The 22037-nt window shown below is 42.5% G+C and overlaps 1 protein-coding gene across 1 annotated transcript; it reads left to right on the top strand.

Moving 5' to 3' along the window:
- Positions 1-5605: 5605 nt before the first annotated feature.
- Positions 5606-10585, top strand: PIM1 (Pim-1 proto-oncogene, serine/threonine kinase). The gene is made up of 6 exons (XM_048498283.1): positions 5606-5857; positions 6071-6177; positions 6341-6391; positions 6548-6914; positions 8585-8761; positions 9202-10585. Exons 1-6 carry the CDS (start codon positions 5776-5778, stop codon positions 9357-9359), a joined length of 942 nt encoding a protein of 313 aa, XP_048354240.1. The 5' UTR covers positions 5606-5775; the 3' UTR covers positions 9360-10585.
- The last annotated feature ends 11452 nt before the right edge of the window (positions 10586-22037 follow it).

Raw genomic sequence — 22037 nt, 5'->3', positions numbered from 1 at the left:
CACTTCACTTAGTGTCCTTTGGGCCTGTAGGATTTCCTGGTAACTGTTTCCATTGCTTTTGTTTTAGTTTTGCTATTTTTCAGTTCATCTGGATTTTTATGATTTCATACAGTAAGCGTCTGAAGCATTTTTGTACACTACATTATCTTTCTCCCAGAGGTTTAAAAATTAGAATACATATAAGAAAAGGTTCACAAAATCTAGATTTAAACAAAAATTAGTTAAAAAGCATGATTTCATAGTTAGGAGTTAATTAAAAGTAATTATTAGCTTTTAAATTTTATTTGGCTACATTATTCACGTCTTCACAGGTGGAAAGGGTTGAAATGGGAATGTGTGTGTAGTATATAAGGCTATATCTAATGAATGAAAAGAATACCTAGTTCAGTGCTTACCTGGAATGTGTTCAGGAATTATCCTATCAATGAGTCACTTTTTATAGCTGCAAACATTCCAGAACGGATTATACGCATGATGCTTTTCCTATCTTGCTTACTTTGCTAACAAAATTATGTATAGTGCAATCCTAAATAGTCACACCCGTTTAAACCCACTGACTTCAAAGAATTTAGAAGGGTGTAACTATTTAGTTGACAGTCTGACTGAGCATCTGTTTCCCTTGTATGTACATGTTGATTTTGAAACTAGAGACAGCAGTAGGAAAATATATATTGTCAATTAAATGTTTTCACTCTTTCTGTCTTCTGAAATATCACATGGTGGGACAATTACACTTCAATATCCGAGGTCAGAATGCTGTAAGAATTATCTAATTCTGGAGAAACTTGCGAGATTTAGATATTTTTGTTCCATCACAGCAAGAAGCCAGAACTGTTCACTGTGTATGTGTTTAAATAATACAAGTAAACAGCGATCACCAGAATTTCTGCTAAACCTCACTAGATTCAAACAATTCACTTCCCAAGTATGTATGGGATGCTGGGAGCTCCCAATGTGTCCAAGAAAGGAAAGAAAGAAAATGAGAAGAAAAAAACACCTCGGATAGTCTTCATCTGTAATAATGTAGATGCTTGTGGCTGGAGTTCTTTGCTGTAAATTTTAATAGACTGAGTAATCAGAACCCTATGCTGGTAAATTATCTTATCTCTGGAACTCAGAACAGCATCTCACACAGCAAATGCTGTAGAAAGATGCTGTGGCCAAGTAGTCCCAGCAGGAATTTCATAGAAGAGTAAAAGTTCAGCAGCCAAGTTCTCTCTACATATTTTCTGGAAGAGATGAAGTAATGACAAGATTAGCAGAAAGGGTTAATCAAAACTGACTTCACCTTGGCAACTGATGAGACTAGACTTGTGAGGATGACAAAGGCTTTTGTTGTTGCCTGTAATGCAAAAAGTAACATTAATTTTTGTCATTTACACACTTGTGGTCTCATTTACATTGAGCATACATTCCCTTTGGGTTTGATTCTCAGTTATGCAGATGTTTTCTCCTCTTAGGCTGCCACCTCTCCTTCAGATCAGAGAATCCCCACAGTTTCTGAAAGCTCTGAAAGTACGACTTTTCCTCTTCTTTTGCAGGGTAAGCGAAGAAGATCAGCATGCGTTTTGCTTTCTTAAGGTTTTCTCGCAGTCCTATGTAACTCAAGCTTCTCAGCCTATGAATGTCCACTCTTTAAGATTTACTTGCAGATAAGCATTCACAGGATTGCAGTCTAAAATGTGTAGTAAATATGCCTAGGTCAGAACCTTACCATCCTGGTCCTCAAGAAAAACTGCTTTTTATCCTGGAAGAGACTCTATATTTTTAATAGCTGCATCATAAACAACAATTGCACTTATTAACATGCACTAGCTTTGACAATAAGGCATTTTTATTTTTAAAATTTTAGAGACGTATAATCTGATTTAGCAACTAGATCTAGAGCTTTATACAGCATGAAATATCTTATTGCTTTGGGGATCATCAACAACCTGTAGGATTATTGTCTAATTAAAAAAAGAATGAAAACTATGACATTATGCCATACAATCTTTTAAAAATGCTTTCGTTCAAATATTTCTGTGAACTGCATGCCTACTATGTAATATATAATTATTTTTCCTTCAATGTATAAACTCTACATACTTAATCAACATTTAATTTCTCTTTTTTTAAAAAAAACAGCTGTTACTACTTCTGTAGAATTATGTTAATCAGTAGGAACTGGGAGATTAGGACTGCAATTGAAAAACTTCTTTGGGTCACAGTCACAGAACAAACTTGAATTTCAAAGGACCCTTTCATGAAGCCAGAGAATGGCAGCAACCTTCCTTTTAAGACCCAGGGGGAAATCGCATGGTGCTCAATAGATTATCAGTGCTCCAGAACAATGGTTGGAGAGTTAACTACCTATGCAACTCAGGCAAATTACTGATTCCCCAGCTCCTTCTTTCACATTCTTTTCCCACATGGGTGTGGCAGTGCTGATAAAGTTCATTCACAAGTTGGCAAGTGTAACAAATGTCCCTGCTACATTCCTTTTACAAATATTACAACCAGAATGATTTGCCAAGTTTTGGACCACTTTTTTACTGTTTGAATACTACTTTAGAAATGCTTAATTTTTTTCTGCTCTAGAATAACAGAAAAATTCAAACTAATAGTCTGAACTGTCTTCACCTCCTTGGTGTAAAATGACGTTTACAGAATGGGAAAGACTGGTGGGACAGGATTTTATCGTCACTATCTAAAGGTGCACGACCACCACCTTTGCAATTATTTTGTAGGCTAGGCAGTGTGGCATTATACACCTTGTTTCTTTTACATGATGAAAATCTGTTGGTTTCACTTGTATTTATAGAGTTTCACTTTCAATTGCTACAATAGTTGGCATACAAACCAATACTTGTTTCTTTTAAAGCAGCTGTTCCTGTTCGAATTAAATTTAAAAACTGTAAAATCACCTTTCCCAAAATTTGCACAAGCTAGTTTGTACAGAATTTTAAAAGGGTGGGCAAAATGAAACTCTCCCTTTATGTACTGCATGTTACCTGTGTACTGCAATATACACACGTATCACCCACTACAAGAAAAGGTCAAAGGTTGCCAAAAATCTTTACTTGAAGTAGTATCAGCAGATATACCATCTCAAAGGAGGCAGTGAAATGAACTCATAGTGTTCTGCCTGGTGCAATTACAATGTATTATGTACTATTAAATTCCAAGTTAAATGAATGCAGTATGGGATTTACAGACCTCACATGTGCAAATCAGGAGTCGTCATCATGCAAAGCTTGTCTATATAGCTAGGAATGTTGTTGTGTTAGTTTTCAAAAAATGAAAGATGAAGCAGATATTGAACTAGCTTCTGTTTATTAAGTGTCCTCTCCTAATCCAAATACAAAGTCATTCCCATCCTATGGAATGTACAGCCAGTGCTAGATTACATTTTAATGCTTCAGATCTTGTCTGGTTTGCAGCTTCACATAGGGCTCATGACCTAATTGAATAACACATACATTTGCTTTCATCTTTTCTTTCATCTTCCTCCTATTTTTCTCTTTTTACTCTAGAGCCCTTTGGGATAGGGCGGTATATTAAATTTAATAAATAAATAAATAAATATAATAAATATAATAATAATAATAATAATAATAATAGAGGCCAATATATAAACTCAGTTTGTCAGGTGCTACTTTAGCATATATTAAAGATTCCTTCCAAAAAGATGAAGTTCCATACCATGTGATGCTCAAAATTATTAGGATTACTTAGTAAGTAAAAAAAACTTTCCCCTATTGCAGCATAAGATATATGAATGTCATATCAATTAACAATGGACTAATTTATATTTTATTTTTCACATTTACAATGTACAAAGACAGGCTCTAGGGCACGGTCATTTCTTATATTATTCCCAGACAAATCCAAAACTGCCATGCAGTCTCCTGTTCATCCTTTCCTCTAGCTTTTGGAACCCATGTAAAAGAACAGTCACGGCACACTTTCAGACCCTAACCTAAAATCTGAGAAGCACTGGACCAAGACAGCCTTGATTCTGTATGGCTCTTATAAATGAAGCCAACAAGACTGTATCTGCTTTTGTCTAAGCTAGTGAGGTGAAAGTAGAGGTGACAGTAGATGTGCTTTTAAACATGATAAAAATCCCCTGCTTTAAGCGTATAAGCCAAAAATAAAAGATTAAACTTTCCCGTAACTTGAAATAGAGGAAACTTCACTTGTTAAATTTCTGCCAGTTCTGGTCGCCGCATCTCAAAAAGGATATTGAGGAGATAGCAAAAGTGCAGAGAAGGGCAACAAGGATGATTGAAGGACTGGAGCACCTTCCCTATGAGGAGAGGCTGCAGCGTTTGGGACTCTTTAGTTTGGAGAGGAGGCGGCTGAGGGGGGATATGATTGAAGTCTACAAAATTATGCATGGGGTAGAAAATGTTGACAGAGAGAAATTTTTCTCTCTTTCTCACAATACTAGAACCAGGGGGCATTCATTGAAAATGCTGGGGGAAGAATTAGGACTAATAAAAGGAAACACTTCTTCACGCAACGTGTGATCGGTGTTTGGAATATGCTGCCACAGGAGGTGGTGATGGCCACTAACCTGGATAGCTTTAAAAGGGGCTTGGACAGATTTATGGAGGAGAAGTCGATTTATGGCTACCAATCTTGATCCTCTTTGATCTGAGATTGCAAATGCCTTAACAGACCAGGTGATCGGGAGCAACAGCCGCAGAAGGCCATTGTGTTCACATCCTACATGTGAGCTCCCAAAGGCACCTGGTGGGCCACTGCGAGTAGCAGAGAGCTGGACTAGATGGACTTTGGTCTGATCCAGCTGGCTTGTTCTTATGTTCTTATGCCTGCTGTCCACCTATTAAAGGATATTTTATGTGATTGCGGTGGCCTATGGCTTACAATAAATTACACTACTACTACTACTACTACTATTAAAGGCACTGTGGGGGGGGGGGGGAGATCTACAAAGGACTCCTTATACTAGCCTGGTGATGAGTGAATGCACTGCCTGAGATCTATCGGATTCACAGGCAGTCCCCGCCCGATAGCGTGGTCCCTGGTCCCGAAATGGCTGCAACACACAAGAAGCTGCTTTCCTCCGCCTGACCAGTCAGCCATAGGCGAAAGTGCACCTGCCGATGCTTAGCACGCTGCTGTCAAAGGCTGCAGACAGAAGGCCGGGGCAGCCCTGAGCACTGGCAGCGGATGTTGTTTGTTTGGTAAAACACCAATGGTGTGTGATGAGGTAGGAATGCACACCGGCGAGCCGGTTTAGTAGCAGCCGCCGCCACCGCCGCCGTCGTCATAGCTGGCATTCATGGCCCCGGGCAGCCGTCTATGTACCCCATTGTCTGTCTTCTCCCTTTTCCCGCCAGGTTCACCGCTCTCAGCCCCCTCCTCTCCATTCTCCGGAGTCCCCCTCTCAGCCCTCCCCTCCCCTCTCTTTCTTTGGCGCCTTTTCCTTCCCGCCACGTCGAGTCTTCTCGGCAGCCCATTCTGACGGAGAGGCCCGGCGCGGGCTGCCAGCCGCAGCAGCGATTGGCCGTGGCGGCGCCAGTGGGCGGGGCCTGATGCTGCTGGAGCCCTGCCCGCCGGCTCTCCCCGGCTCCGCCCGAGCCCCGCTCCCTCCCACTTTACTACAGGCGGCTGGAGCCGCGGCCGTCGCGCCACAAGGGAGGGAGCAGCCTGGCCCGGCACGACCTCGCCCGCAGCTCCCGCCGGCGCCGAAACTCCAGCCCCGCAACCTCGCCGAAACCGCCGCCGGCCCCGGCCTACTTGGAACACGCGGACGGGGCGGGGATGCTGCTGTCCAAGATCAATTCGTTGGCCCACCTGTGCTCGGCGCCCGGCGGGGATCTGCACCCGGTCAAGCCGCTGCCAGGTCAGAGAGGCTGCTGTGGGAACCGGGAGGGGGGGGGGCGCGGGCGGGAGGGTCTCAGTCGGGTGATGGGTGGCCGGCCGGCATACACCCGGGAGGAGCCGGGCCGATTTTCACGAGGCCGGGGCTGGCAGCCGGGCTTGGAAGGAGCAATGCGGGGAGGGGCCTGTGGGGGTGCTCGGAGCTGACCCTTCTCCTTCGGCGTGCTCTTTGCAGGAAAGGAAAAGGAACCCTTGGAGAAGCTGTACCAAGTGGGCCCGCTGCTGGGCAGTGGCGGCTTCGGCTCTGTCTACTCGGGCACCCGGCTAACAGATGGCGCTCCGGTGAGTGTTGAGGTCTCTGGTGAAGTGTGCTTTCAGCACTCCCCGCTACTCTAGTCAGGCGTTGTGTATCCCCATCCGCCTCTGTTCCTACCCTTCCTTCCTCTGTTTTATTCCGTGTACCTGTGCTGACATTGAGCCTCTTTTTGTTCTGGTGTGTTTGCAGGTGGCCATCAAGCATGTGTCCCGTGACCGCGTTTCAGACTGGGGAGAGCTGGTGAGTAAATGGGGGTAGGGATTTTGGGGGGGATCCTCTGTGTTTCTGCACAGTCGGTGTTGGGCTGAGCTCCAACCTGTACTCTTGCATTCATGGACCAATTATCTTTTCCCTGCCCCCATCTCCCCCCTCTTCCCCCCCCCTTTTTCTGCTCAGCCTGGTGGAACGAGAGTGCCCATGGAGATCTTGCTCTTGAAAAAAGTCAGCTCAGGATTTCGAGGGGTGATCCGGCTTCTGGATTGGTTTGAGAGGCCAGACAGCTTCATCTTGGTTTTGGAACGCCCAGACCCTGTGCAGGATCTCTTTGACTTCATCACAGAGCGAGGGGCTCTGCCTGAGGATTTGGCCCGCAGTTTTTTTTGTCAGATTTTGGAGGCAGTTCGGCATTGCCACAACTCTGGGGTGCTCCACCGGGATATCAAGGATGAGAATATCCTTATTGATTTGAGCAGTGGAGAGCTAAAACTTATAGACTTTGGATCTGGAGCACTGCTCAAGGACACAGTGTACACTGATTTCGATGGTGAGTCTTGTCAATTTCCATATGTCTCTCTGCGCCAGAGAATTTCCATTCTAAAACAGTTTGTTCCCTGCTTTTGAGCGTTCAGTAACTTCCCAGCCACGGAACATATTCTTTATTTGGTCTATAAGGCTTGTTTGTTTTGTGCATGAAATGCATTTGCCTGTATTTCCCTTTCTGGGGGAATGATGAGTGCCTCATTAATGACTGCTGTAGTCAAACCCTGGACCTGAAGTTTTTTTCTACAGTAAGCATAGAAATTAGGAAGGTAGTCGGTCTGTTGTAAATATTTGAGGTACTGGTCACTCATTCACCTGCTAGGTATTGTAATATGAGCTTGAGTTTCCTCCTAGACAAGGCAAGACTGTCCGTATTCTTTTTTTAATTTGGTAGATGGAAGAAAGTATTGGGCTTTGGCCTTTCAGTGGTGTCTGAGTTCAAGGGGTGGTGGTGATGGTAATTGTTCAGAAAAAAGTGCTGCCCCTGCTGTCTTACTAAATTATTCATCTTAACTGGAAAGTTACTTCTTGTCATTGCATGAATGTTGTGAAATGTAATCTGGAGTAGATCCATTTACAGGCAGCTCACTTTCCTTTCCTACTAAGAAGCACACAAGCAGATGAGACCAGTAGTCTGTTGTTGTTTAATGTAGGAGGAGGGATTAATTCAAATATTTGAAAGTATTGTAGGGCAGAAACGTGACTGCTGATACATGCCAAAATATTTACAGAAAACAAATGTAAGCTGCTTGCTTGGTTAACTGACTTTCTGTGAGAACTGTTGGGTTTTCAAAAATCATGGCTGGCTTTTGGTTAGTTTTTGTTTTCTGCATCAGTGTACCTGACTGACCTTAGTTGCTGCCGCGGTGCATTTTTTGTTTTTAATTTAACGGTTAATGACCAAGGGATGGGTTGGCTCCTCCCCTTGTTGCCCTCTTTCTGGCATAGTTTTCCTATCTGGTGGTGCCCCCTGGTGGATTATGAAGTATGTTTTTACAACCCAAAGTTTGTAAACAAGAGTCACGTGGCTGGAAACCAGACTGAGCAGCTCTGACCTCAGTATCCTTGCGGGCGGGGGGGGGGGGGGAAGGGAGGGATTAAATGCCATCCACGAAGACAGGGTGTATCTGTGCCAAGAACTTCTTACAGAAGCACAAGTAAGGTGTAGTCTGAGCATCTAAGGATTGTCAAATGGTACCACACCAATCTTGTAGTACTCTGTAATAACTCTTTGTGGACCTATTGAATAGGATAACTTGGTATGTGCAGAGTTCTTGTTTTTCTTTTGGGAAGAGGGTTTTTAAAATTAAGGCATCATTGGGAAGAGAACGATCATTCTCCTAAAGTGCCACAAATAATTTATTTCATTAGCAAACAACTGTAATGCTTAGGGAGTCCCTCAATGATAACATAAGGGGTTTACCCAACATGGCCACTATAGTTGAAGATGTGACTGAAAACTATTTTAATGATATGTAGTAATATTAGTTCAGCTGAAGACCAGATATTTTTATGTTCCTTTAGTTTAAGTGTTCAAGCACTGCAACAGCTAAAGCTACAAGGGATTATCTAAATCCTGACCAGGCTGTAATGCATGGATTAAGCATATCACTGCCAGAATTCTGTAGGATCTTTTAATTCTCTTCGTGATGAGATCTAATTTTCCTTTTTCAGGGACTCGAGTATATAGTCCCCCAGAATGGATTCGCTACCACAGGTATCATGGCAGATCTGCAGCTGTCTGGTCACTTGGCGTATTACTGTATGACATGGTCTGTGGTGATATCCCCTTTGAACATGACGAGGAGATTGTAAGAGGTCAGGTCTATTTTCGGCAAAGGATTTCTCCAGGTAAGTGCTTGCCACCTTTATTTAATAGGGGGCAACAGAAGGGATGGTGAGATCTAGATGGCATGTTGGCGCTCAGTGTACACTCAAAGCATTGTCACTTCAGGACGTTATCTGGAAAGCACTTGTTGCAGAGTATTATCTGTTCTCTTAAAAAGATTGTTTGTCTTAGATGCTGCTGTAAGCTAGTATTCTGGGTAGGCTGCACATTGTGTAAATAGCACCACAGCTACACAAGCTTAACTCCAGAATTTGAACTTGGTAGCAAACTAACAACAGTGGTGTTTAAAGTTGATAACTGTTGTAGGGTTTCCATACTGAAGTTCCTTTTGAACATAAACAGTTGTTAACATAGCAGTTTCTTTTTTTAAAAAAAAGTTTGAAGAGATGCCTCTTCTAGTTTTACAGATTCTGTTTTCCTAATTTTGTGCTTTCTTTTCCAGAATGCCAGCATCTTATTAAGTGGTGTTTGGCTCTGAGGCCTTCTGACAGGCCATCCTTCGAAGATATTCTGAACCATTCTTGGATGCAAGACGTCCTGCTGCCTCAAGAAACAGCTGAGATCCATTTGCACAGTCTAATTCAAGAGTCTAACAAATAGCAAAATATTTAATCTGTCTGGGTGCAAAACAAAGTTCTGCCCTACTGAGTGGGGATTTTTACAGGGACAGCATTCATCTCATTCCAGATCCAGCCTGCCAGGAAACTTTTCCAAGCCTGAAGAAATCTCATACTGGTGTTGACTTAAACTCCTGAGATTCCACCTTGCAAATCTCCTTGCCACTAGGTGACTTGGGTGAATCAGTGAGTGTCCATAACCTACTGAATCAGATCCCAGACTATGAAATGAGTGGAGCAGAGAGAGAGGGAGAGAGAGAAAGAGCAGATTTTCTGTTGGGGAAATCTAGGTACGGGAACAGGGAGGGAAAATATTGATTTGGATTGGCTGCCTGTCTTCACTGTGTCACCATGTTCTGAGTGCCTTCAGTTGCAAAACGAGCTGTGCTGGGAGGGAAAAATACTTGAAAGCTCCTTCACTGCTGCTGTCTCAAGATTCATCTGGTTTTGGTTTTATTCCACCTTTCGAAAAGAACATCATCAAAAGAGGCTTTGTATGATTCATTGGCAAATGCAAGCCAATGGTTATCCAGTATAAACTCTGATTTTGCTTTTGCAGCCTCTCAAAAGCCAAGGCATCCTCAAGTGCACAAACAATGCAACCCCACGGAACTGTAATTTTGTACAGGATAATATAGGAACAAAGCTTGGTGTACAGAAGATTGTAGTGTATAATGTTTTTACTTCTTTGTTTTTTAATTTATTTCCAAGGGTTTTTTTAAATGAAATGTCCTTACTTTGATAGCTTTATTTATTTTATTTATGAATCATGTGGGCTTATAGTCTACACCTCACTTCTGGTTTTCTGTTACATTACCCCCCCCTCCCCCCCAGCCAGTTTTCCTTCCCTAGTCCCAGGTTGTATATCTTTTGCCTGTTTTGCTCTGATGTCTTGCCACTATATGAAACAGCTTGACCACCTCTTGGCTGTTGTAAATAAATATATCCTCCTGTGTGGCTGCTCAACCTCTCTGAATTTTGACACATGCTTCCAGAGGTATTGGTGGAGAAGGGCTGGTGCCATGCGTTTGTATATAATGTTCATTTAATGAAAAGTGGGGCAAAATACCCTGCACTTCAACACTGTCAAGCTTGTATAAGTAATTTGGTGTGTAATCTGCTCGTTTTGTTAATAGCTAATACTGTACAGGGAATTCAGAAATGCTATTTTTTATACATGCAGTTTTAAATAAAAATGGAATCACTTGATTTACTCAGGTTTCTGATGTCTTAGAAAAAACTATGGCAAGTCATATTTCACAGTTGACACTATCATAGTTAAAAAAAACCATCATGCTTTTATTCAGTGTGACAACTATGTTCATGGGAGACACAAATACATGATTTTCCCAGAGCCTTTGTGACTCTGTTTTCATGTTCTTGTATATTCACTTATTCAAGATAACTCATGGAAAGTGATGAATATAGTCAGTTCCACAAATATTACAATAAATAATTTGAAGTTTCAAATATCTGATTATGAACCTTTGCACGATGAACACCCACCCAAACCTTGTGTGTCCTGCGCACCCATTGGCCATTTCCATGCCTGCAGATCTCTCCCGCCTCCCCCCTTCCAATACCCAGGTCATGGAGCGGCTGCTCCACAGGCCCGGCAAAGACCTCCCACCTCCCTCCAACCCCAACCATACATAATCCACCCTAACCCACACCTAGCCACATCTTTCAACCTTCCCCCACCCCGAGCCTCATCTTGCCATCTTCCCCCACCCCTACTAACCTGCCAATCCTCCCACCCTAATTCTCACCTACCAGCCCTCCTCCCAACCCTAGCCACACCTACCAAGCCTCACCTTGCCACCCTCCCTGACCAAAACCCTCACCTGACCCCCACAACCAAAGTCACTCCATTTCCCCTAATCCACCACCCCAAGCCTCACCTTGCCACCCTCCCTCCACCCCAAGACACTCCTCCCCACCCTTTCCCTATCCTCACTTTCATTCCTACCCAGAGCCACACCTCTCCCACCTCCAAGCCACAGACCCAAAACAAGAAAGGTGGCACCTGTCACACTGGGGGGTGGGAGGCTATGGCCCCACTAAAGTCCATTGCAGGGGAGTTGATTCCTCTTCCACCCTTTCCTAGGGCCTATATTGCATCTTCTCCACAATGGGCTTTGCTGCTAGTGGAAGCATAAGGTTAACAAGTTTCAAGTACAAATAATAGTGCCATCAACAAATTGCCTAAAATGTGAATAGGTTACAGCATAAAATCTGGCACAGAACATGCATTGCCGATGCGTATAGCCAGAAGGTAGGTGGTGTTCTAGATCATGATTAGGGAGACATGAAAGATTCAGGCAGTAGATATAAAAATTCTACTGTTTGAGTGCTTTGTAAACCAGCTACCAGTTTCCTTCAGGATTTTAGGTCACGCTGACCTGCTCATATACACCTACACTTTCCAACAATTACTCTTGCCAAAAACAACCTACTACTGGAATCAGAGGAAGCAAAAATTACTATTAAGAAGTGAAGGCAGCATGTAATGTCTAGTACAAAAGGTAGAATGGTTGGGGACATGCTTCTGTTTCCTGTCACAGCAGGTATGAATATATGCGTGGTTGGGATAAAAATAGCTTGGGCTGGTGAGTTGGAACCTCCTGTGCCTTTAGGGGGTGGGGGGCAGGGCAGTGGAGAGAAAAATCACAGAATATACAATCCTATTTTACTATGCAGGTCCTGATTACATTTCTTTGCAATCGCTGCTGGAACTGCTCTTTTTATCATACTTCATGAATGAGAAAATGATGACCCCAAACTCATACTTTTGCCAATGTTTTGAACTCAGTAACAAAGGGTGTGGTTACCAATGATATCCTCTGTTACATTTTCATGCCATTCTTTCAGAAGCTCAAGGTGCCTTGCATGACCCCCCTTGTTCTCTAAGTGGCTGGGTAAAGTTTAGTCAAAGATAGCAACTGACCCAAGGCTGCTGACTAAAATTCCTAGCAGTGAAAATTTTAACCAGTCTCCCCAGGCCTCGACTTGATTCCTAATCACAATATAATGCTGGCTCCTGTTGACATGTACTATTTTTTATAAAAGATGGTGAGTCATGATACAGTGGTTCAATTTTTAAATTCACCACTTGGTGAATATTGGCTATCTACTGACTTGAATCCCTCTGGAGTTTATCACAGACAGTAGGTGTTCTGCTTGTGGTGTGACTTTTATGGCTCGTCTTCTGGTGAAATCCAAAATGCCCCTCAAAAGCTACTCATGGGAGATAGGGGAACCCTACAGCTACAGCAAGAAGGGCTGCTGAGGGAGAGGAGAACTGGCAAAATTCATTCTCCTTGCAAAGGTAGATCTGTTTGATGGGTAATGACTTGCAATATCTGAAAATATTTGCATGTTGCCTATTTTCCACTGCTGAAAAATTCTGTGTACTCAATAAAAAAAATGTCTGGACTTTCATCTTTTTGTTGATACAACCAAGTATTCTTCTTTGAGATTTTTTTACATAATTTTAGTAAAATTTTGCCATGTTTTCAGAACATTCCCATGTGTTACACAGGAAATTAAGCTGTGGCTGACATGGCACTTACAGCACACACTTGAGGTATTTTTCCCTTGTGTCTTGGATTAATTATGTCTTCCTGTGTTCTGATGAAGCATGGCTTAGCTTTTGTTTTTATACTGTAGTGGAGCTGCTTCAGTGTCTTTCTGTTGCACCCAGACTTCACAAATACCTTGTAGCCACATCCTCTATCCTGCATTTGTTTACTGCCTATTCTAGGGTGAAGCTAATCTCTGCTGCTTTTGTTATGCCACAAACCCATGTGATTTACACACGTCAGCCAATTCGCAAGCCAGTTATGTATGGCTTGATATTCTTCACTTTTTCATATGGAACTTTTCTTCTAGATGAAGAGTATTAGTCAAATGTATTAAACTGTTTTTTTTCTTGTTTGTACTGTAAGCAAAGTACCAAGTACTTTTCAATTCTTTACCTGCCTCATGAAATAATAGTGCTACCTGAAGCCTCTCCCCTCTTCCTTCAAACTCCTTGAATTCTAGACCTGGAAAGGACCTTGAAGGTCATCTACACACAAACCCATTAAGTTGCCTTCTATTGAATTGGACCATGGGTTCATACATTAGTACTGCCTACTCAGCCCAGCAGCAGCTATCCAGCACATCTACTAGCACCTGATTCTTTTAAGTGGAAATTGCAGGGGTTAAACCTGGTACCTTCTGCATGCATAACAAATATTCTACCACTAGGCCTCAGCCCTTTCTGACCGCTTCACAGACCAATTCTGTTTCGTGTTAAAGACTCAAAACAAGAATATTTCTGATATCTGGCTGGCTTAGCCTCTGCTTGAAGACATTTAGTGTTGGAGAACACTGTCAGCCAACTATTGGTTCCCTTTTTGGGAAGTTTCTGCTACTGTTCAACCAAAATCTACCTCTCCCCCTGGAACTAAAGTCTCCTAGAATTAGTCTTTGCCTCTGAGACAGCACAGAACAAATCTTCCTTGTGGTAATCCTTCAGGTATTTGAAGAGCATGATTATATATTTTCTGTTCTATCATCCTGTGCTATGAGTGGGATGATAAATTGTGTGAATTTTCAGAGTGATTTCTCATACACTTCTGAAAGAATAGCTTCGAGCAATGGCAGTGGTATGCCAAAAGCTGGTTCAGGTTGTTGGGTCACATGTGGCACCCAGACTTCTGGTCGCCACATCTCAAAAAGGATATCGAAGAGATAGAAAAAGTGCCGAGAAGGGCAACGAGGATGATTGAAGGATTGGAGCCCCTTCCTTATGAGGAGAGGCTGCAGCGTTTGGGACACTTTAGTTTGGAGAGGAGACGTCTGAGGGGGGATATGATTGAAGTCTATAAAATTATGCATGGGGTAGAAAATGTTGACAGAGAGAAATTTTTCTCTCTTTCTCACAATACTAGAACCAGGGGTATTCATTGAAAATGCTGGGGGGAAGAATTAGGACTAATAATAGGAAACACTTCTTCACGCAACATGTGATTGGTGTTTGGAATATGCTGCCACAGGAGGTGGTGATGGCCACTTCAACCTGGATAGCTTTTTAAAAAGGGCTTTGGACAGATTTATGGAAGTGAGAAGTCAATGCGATGGCTGCACCAATCTTGGATCCTCCTGATCACTGGAGATTACCGTTGCAAATGCCTTAGCAGACCAGGTGCTCAGGAGCAGCAGCAGAAGGCCATTGCTTTCACATCCTGAATGTGAGCTCCCAAAGGCACCTGGTGGGCCACTACGAGTAGCAGAATGCTAGACTAGATGGACTCTGGTCTGATCCAGCAGGCTAGTTCTTATGTTCTTATGTGACCGCTCAGTCCTTGACAGCTTGAATGGAAGTCAGCATAAGCTGAAAGTTTTGTGAAAGAGATGGATAGTTGGGGATTTCAGTCAGGAAATGGATCTGACTTGGAAGTGCCAGTGCCAGATATGTATCCCATGCCAAGAGTGGGTGAGCTAACGAAAGCAATTGGGGCAGCTCAATACATCTCCATCTTGAACTTGACAAAGGGATTTTGGCAGGTGGCAATGATTTAAATTTAACCCTGCAGATCAACAAAAGACTGAATTTGTGACCAGGGAAGGCTGAGAAGACAAGCATAAAACACCTCATACACTACTATCAAAACAGCTCAGTCATAGAAAGGGTGGGAAAGCCTTCCCAGCATAGTTAGGAAGCTGTCTGTGCCTGCCACAAATAGGAGGGTGAGAAGTCGGCAACAGATCTTATCAGAGTGGATGTAGACATTGGTAAAATTAATTGAATAGTGTCCATTATTCTCCAACAAATGACAATTATTTCTGTTAGTGAATAAGCTGCTCCAGGTCTCTAGTGATACCCAATCTAATGGTGCCACATATGAGAGACGGGAACAGATTTTTTCCCCAGTTCATGAAATCTCAAGGATAAATTAGATGTCAGTGTGAGTGTCAGCCTGCTTCCAGTCCCCCCCCCCCCCCCCCCCCCAACAAATGTCTGGTGTTGTAATATCATGACGTCTTGTTTTCCCTCTTGCTACCTGCCCATGGTGCACAGTGTGACCAGGAAAACATAGTGTATTGTAACACCACAACACAGTGTTAAGTTCTGGCTGGTGTTAGGGAACAGGAACTGAATGTGTAGAGTCTGTTTTTGGCAGCTGTCGAAGATTTACTGTAACTTCTAATGTGGCTCTCAGTTAATATGACCATTGCTGTATAAAATCCACTGTTTTTTCCACAGTCTGAATTAATGGTTTGTAGTCATCATGAGTACAGATTTGTTCACCCCAGATTTGAATGACTGAAGTAAAATACTACAAAACAAATGCTTTGAACAGCAAAAACCCTATTGCTATGATCACTGTGTAACCTTGATAGGAAAGAGTGCACAGCGGTCATAGGAATTAGTCCAGATGCACTGCAAAATTTTCAACACCACATAAACTTGGGTTTATTCATATACCACACTAAAATTAACCAAATCTGTATCTTGTGCTCTGGAATGCATTCTTTGCAGATGGTGCCTGTACTTAAGAACATAAGAACATAAGAACTAGCCTGCTGGATCAGACCAGAGTCCATCTAGTCCAGCATTCTGCTACTTGCAGTGGCCCACCAGGTGCCTTTGGGAGCTCATATGCAGGATGTGAAAGCAATGGCCTTCGTTGCTACAAGGCAACGCTGCTGCTGAGCAACCTACTGGTCTGCTAAGGCATTTTGGCAATCTGAGAATCAAGCGAGTGACTCAAGATTGGTAGCCATAGATTGGAGCTTCCATCCTCCCATAAAATCTGTCCACAAGCCCTTTTTAAAGCTTATCATCCAGGTTAGTGGCCATCACCACCTCCTGTGGCAGCATATTCCAAACACCAATCACATCGCTAAAGATGAAGAAGTGTTTCCTTTTATTAGTCCTAATTCTTCCCCCCAGCATTTTCAATGAATACCCCCTGGTTCTAGTATTGTGAGAGAGAAAAATTTCTCTCTGTCAACATTTTCTTTCTGCCAATCGCTTCAATCATCCTCATTGCCCTTCTCTGCACTTTTTTTCTATCTCTTCTCGGGATATCCTTTTTTTGGAGATGTGGCTTAACCAGAGACTGAACACAGTACTCCAAGATGCGGCTCGCACCACTGCTTTTATATAAGGGCATGTGACAATCGCTTGCAGTTTTATTATCAACTCCTTTCCTAATTATCCCCAGCATAGAGGTTTGCCTTTTTTTTTCACAGCTGCCATGCATTGAGTTGACATTCCCAAATGGAACTATCAACTAAGACGCCTAAATCCCTTTCCTGGTCTTGTGACTGATAGCACTGACCCCTGTAGCGTAATGTATGTGAAGTTTGGGTTTTTTGATCCCTATGTGCATCACTCTTTACATTTAGCTTCACATTGAACTGCATTTGCCATTTCTGGAGCCCACTCACCTAATTTATCAAGGATCCGCTTGGAGCTCTTTGTAATCCCTTTGTGGTTCTTACCACCCTACATAATTTGGTATCATCTGCAAACTTCTGGCCACCCTACACTACCCACCCCTTACTTCCAGGCCCATGAATAAGTTAAAGAGCACTGGTCCCCGGAAACAGGATCGCTTGGGGACACCCACTCCCTACATCTCTCCATTGTGAGAACTTCCCATTTATACCCACCCTTTGTTTCCTGTTCCTCAACCAGTTTTTAATCCATAGGAGGACTTCCCCTCTTATTCCTTCATTGCTGAGTTTTCTCAATAGTCTCTGGTGAGGAACTTTGTCAAAAGCCTTTTGGAAATCCAAGTAAACAATGTCCACTGGTTCCCCCTTATCCACATGTCTGTTTACACCCTCAAAGAACTCTAGTAAGTTTGTAAGATAGGACTTGCCTCTACAAAAGCCATGCTGACTCTTCCTCAGCAGGTCTTGCTTTTCTACATGTTTAATAATTTTATCTTTAATGATAGATTCTACTAATTTACCAGGAACAGATGTCAAACTGACTGGCCTGTAATTTCCCGGGTCCCCCCCCAGACTCTTTCTTAAAGATTGGTGTGACATTGGCCATCTTCCAGTCTTCAGGGATGGAGCCTGATTTCAGGGATAAGTTGCATATTACTTATAGAAGAGGGGACTGAAACTAGCTCTAAGTTCCTTATTTGCAGTTCTTATTCTAGTGCCTTGTTCAGTACAGTTCTGGATTCCTTTTGCATTTCATTTAGCTAGGAATTAACTTGTCCTGACTAAAAACTGCACAATACCTAAGTATACTGGGGATGGTGTATTTTCCCTGCACTGCTTTGCATGTGCATTAGCTACTAGTGTTTAATTTTGAAGCAGTCAAAAGCTATAGAAATTTTTAGAAGTAGCCTCATATAGGGTAAGTTTCCTAGTGAGGAGAAAGTACTAGGGACTGTACTTTATATAGTAACTGTGGCTATTTCCACATAGTGACAGTTCTCCATCTGACTGATGTGGCTGCTACAGATGTGGAGGCATTTGCTGTAATGACATAGCACCCATATGGCAGGTTTACATTAAACTATAATCTTGAAAAAAATAGCACAAGTTTAGGAAAGGTTACAACAAAATGTAGGGAAAGCTGGATGGTACATGAATACCATACAATGCAGTATGGAATCTCCTATCCCCGCCCAAAACATGTAGCACTTTGAGACCCAAGACGGACCAAAACACCCACATGGAAGTGACCTGCATTATAAATATACAGGTTGAACATGGGGGGATAAGCATTTTTAAGGCAATGCTGTTCTGTATTCAGTTGCCCCAGAAGGTCAGACCAGAACCAACACACTGAAATTAAATCAAAAGAGTTTTCAGCTAAACATTAGGAAGGATTTCCTGGCAGAGCGGTTCTTCACTGACACAGACTTCCTTGGGAGGTAGTGAGCTTTGGAGGTTTTGAAGCAGAGGCTTGAAGGCCATCTGACAGCAAGGCTGATTCTGTAAACTTAGGCAGATCAAAAGAGGAAAGGCACGAAGGGATGAGTCCGTGCTCGGATCTCTTGAACCTTTCCTACATGCTCAAGAAAATGCAGATCACCATTTTGAGGTCAGGAAGGAAATTTCCTCCAGTGAGATTGGCCAGGGATCCTGGAGGTTTTTCCCCCCCCCCCATCTTCTGGCCATGGAACAAGGGTGTGTGTGTGTGGGGGGGGGGGGGTAGCTGATAATAATAAGTGCAGACCTGTGTTTTGACTAGATAACGCAGGAGGTCCCTTTCAAATCTATGATTCTATGGCATGGCAGTCTGTTCCCCTTTCCTCTAAATCTCATGCACAGGGTCCTATGCATGTTGCGCAGCTCTGCCTCTTAAGTAGTGCTCACCAAAAAATTATTGGGGGAAAAGAGGAGCTTTTAAAAAGAGCTTTAAATTAGTTTGCCATTTCTGGTCCCAGTCTGAATTCTCCCCTCCCTCAGCTGTTGGCTAAAACTCCAGATGGAAAAGCCTGCTCTTTCTCCTCTTCTTGTTCTATGGTAGGTAGAAAAGGTAGGGAAACATATCTCAGCCCTAACTCACGGAACATTGCAAAAGAGGCCAAACTTGTTTTAAAAGAGTTGTCCTTGTTTTAAAAGAGTTGGGTCTAGGTTCCTTGAAGCCACACAGCAGCTGCAGGGAATTGCTGTCTAAAAATAAAGGAAAGGCTGTTTGGGTTCAGGACACAACTGCAGAAGAAGGCCTTCTGCCCTGCCACCCACAAGCAATTTTCCCCGCACTGTGCCTGGTTGCTGTTTATTACATCTGACTTCAAAGACATTTTGGCTATTGACCTGGCTTTCAATGGTGCAGTTAGATAATTTTAGACACTGCACTAAATGACCTTTAGACAGTAAAACCTATTTCAAATGTGAAGCCCCAGCCTGTGTTCAGCCAGGCCTACCTCCCCCATTGCTGAGTCCAAGCACTGGGCTTCTGTTGAAATTTCTGTCCCGCAGTCCTGATGGCAGCACTGCTGGTCTGACTTAATATCTACAAATAGTCAAGCATGTGTATATGTCTATTATCTACTCCATCAGTGTTAAAATAAGTCCTCATATGAATTAAATTAATCATGTACTTAAAACAGACTTGCATAACTTGTAATCCTCCCTATACTAGAATGTCGCCCATAGGAGACCACGCAAATTCGACTATCAGCCATAAAGGTGGTAACTTATGCAAGAGCATGAGAGGGACTGAGGTGTTTTGAAACATACGGCGGGGAACTGGCTCATAGCTATGTTTGCTTTGTTGGGTCATGTTGTGCAGACCCTAAGTTCGCTTTGACTCGCTGTTGACAGTGGCTTCAGGTCTCCGTTTGCAAAGTACCAGTATTCATTCCCACATGAATTTCTGCCTAGTTCAGATTAGATAAGACACGTTGCACAAAATAAACTTTATTACATTGCCTTCATGAAACATAGCTTGATTTTACAATGTGGTGGTTATTGGTCAATGAATTTGTCTCAGAGAGCTTGCACACACTAGATCTAGCAGGAATGAAACAAGCACACATCACACCATGGTCAAACCGTCACATTGGGAAAAAATAGCTGATGGTACAAATTCATGCAGCTGCCACATCTGCAAACTTGTTTCCATATCTGCTTTAGCAGTTTAAAGAATAGTGGAGTCCGGCTCAGGTCAGATGTCTCAATAAGCTAGAGTTCCTATGTGATGGGCACAAATCTGGTTAATTGTTGACCTCTCACACTCTCTCTTCTCTCCCCTCATACAGTGCACAGAAATAGATGATGGAAGTATTCAATTAATACTTGTTAGTTGTAACATCCAAATGCAGGTGCTCTGTTATTTTCTTTCCTAGTAACTTGGATTCTTAATCAGGCTACACTGGGGTTATGAATCCCATCCTCGGGAAAGATACTAAGATCGAACATTTAAATCACCCTATGTCTGAACATCCTGTACAAGCAGAGTTAGTTGAAGAGTTCCATTTTTACTCTTGGGGCCTCCCACAGGAGGAGAGAAGGGAAGGATGGAAGTGAGCACATGAACAAAACAATTGACCAGATTTGTGGCTGCAATAAAATCTGATCTGTTTTAAATGTTTGAACTGAGAGGATTACATGTGCTTTTCCGCTAGTTCCTGACAACGCATGAAGGTTATAACGCTATTTGTCAGTAGTAAATAGTAGAATATCTGAATTCTAGAAAGCAATGTTTATTTTTTTTCAAGATTAGGAATATCAGAGACACATGGAGGGTAAATATATCTAAGCACAATCAGGTCTGTGTTGTGTTGCCATGGCCTTTAGTACAGCTGAATACATACTAACTGCATTGATGATGAAGAGGAAGATCTTGTGAGCCATGGGTTTTGCCAGCGCCATTATTGCCGTACGCGGGAATTACTGGGAACATTTAAAGTGTTAAAGGGAGAGGAAACAAAGTCCTACTTCTCCTCTGCAACAGTCATTTCTCATCAGTCTTGTTAGGGAGAATAAGCATGTGGAAGAGAATTGGAAGGAAAGCAATGAGGAATTACTTACCCTTTGCTTAACTTCTTCGCATGAAAAGAAATTTCTGCATGTTATTCTTTCTTTTACCATCATAGTGATTTGGAATTTGTTTTACTTCTTATATCGTACGATTTGAATAAAGTAAGAGAAATATAACAGGCTAGCTCCTTGTTGAATTAGCACCTGTTAATAAAATATCACTATCTTGGTATTCGACACATATGACCAGGATACATTTGCACCTGGCAATATGGAGATGTTAGAAACAGAAGCATCCATCTGCCTCAGTATTTTAGTTCTCGTGCTCTCAATGACAGAAAACAAGAAGCTGAGGGGAAAGAACTGCAAATAAAACTGACATGAAACCTATGCTTACTAAGAACATCAAGCCAATCTGAAGGTAAAGCAATAACAGGAAATTAAAACAAATTAAATACCACTTGGGATGCTTTTCTGTGTACCCATTTTGTACAATTCTTAGCCACCAAGACAAATGCAAGCCTGTTGGTCATACATTCCAGTCAGTCAGCTGCTTAACACTCTCCCCCAATTTTTTCAGAATTAGACAGGTGGCAGAAATAGGAGGGCTATTAACCATCTAGCATGGACAGTAGTACATGATTGGTGAGCTGTGCACTGCTTGGCAGATCATGAATTTTGCAGGCCTGATGTACACCAATGCATAGAATCTGTCAGTTTTCACTGGAGTTTCCTGCACATCCCCAACCTATATTTGGGAGGTTCTTGCACATGTTTAGACAAACGTCTTACCTTCAGTGACATTCGCCCTTTGCTTCTGCTTTCAAAAATCATCAGAGTATAAATTACAACATAGGAAAGCCAAAAGCAGTCTGCAAGCAACCGGAAGGCCAGTCCAAACCATTCCAAAGGATGGACAGAATAGGCGGTATAACGTGCAGCCAAGAAAGTCAGGATTAGAATAGTGAAATTTGCTAAGTCATATAATATTATCCAAGCAATGTAGGCTAACATGCCATTCGTGTTTCTATTCCAAACAGAATAGATGAGGAGAAAACATACAGGATAAGTTAGACCAGCTAAGAGAAGTGCTGTGTAATAGTAATATAGGATCAGAATCTTGAGTAATGCGTGGCTTTGCTTCTGTGCTCAGAGTTCAAGTAGGCTGTCGAATCAACTCATACATATTGATAATTTAGAATAAATAGCC

The sequence above is a fragment of the Sphaerodactylus townsendi genome, linkage group LG05 (assembly GCF_021028975.2).
Source record: "Sphaerodactylus townsendi isolate TG3544 linkage group LG05, MPM_Stown_v2.3, whole genome shotgun sequence".
Classification (NCBI taxonomy): domain Eukaryota; kingdom Metazoa; phylum Chordata; class Lepidosauria; order Squamata; family Sphaerodactylidae; genus Sphaerodactylus; species Sphaerodactylus townsendi.
Note: the sequence above shows the minus strand (reverse complement) of the source record. Positions and strands in the feature narration are given on the sequence as shown.

Bases quoted from the DNA above. Each gene is read 5' to 3' on its own strand.
- PIM1 (XM_048498283.1), top strand. From the start codon at position 5,776: ATGCTGCTGTCCAAGATCAATTCGTTGGCCCACCTGTGCTCGGCGCCC. The intron at 5,858-6,070 runs GTCAGAGAGGCT...TGCTCTTTGCAG, and splicing joins CCCGGTCAAGCCGCTGCCAG to GAAAGGAAAAGGAACCCTTG. The intron at 6,915-8,584 runs GTGAGTCTTGTC...TTCCTTTTTCAG, and splicing joins AGTGTACACTGATTTCGATG to GGACTCGAGTATATAGTCCC.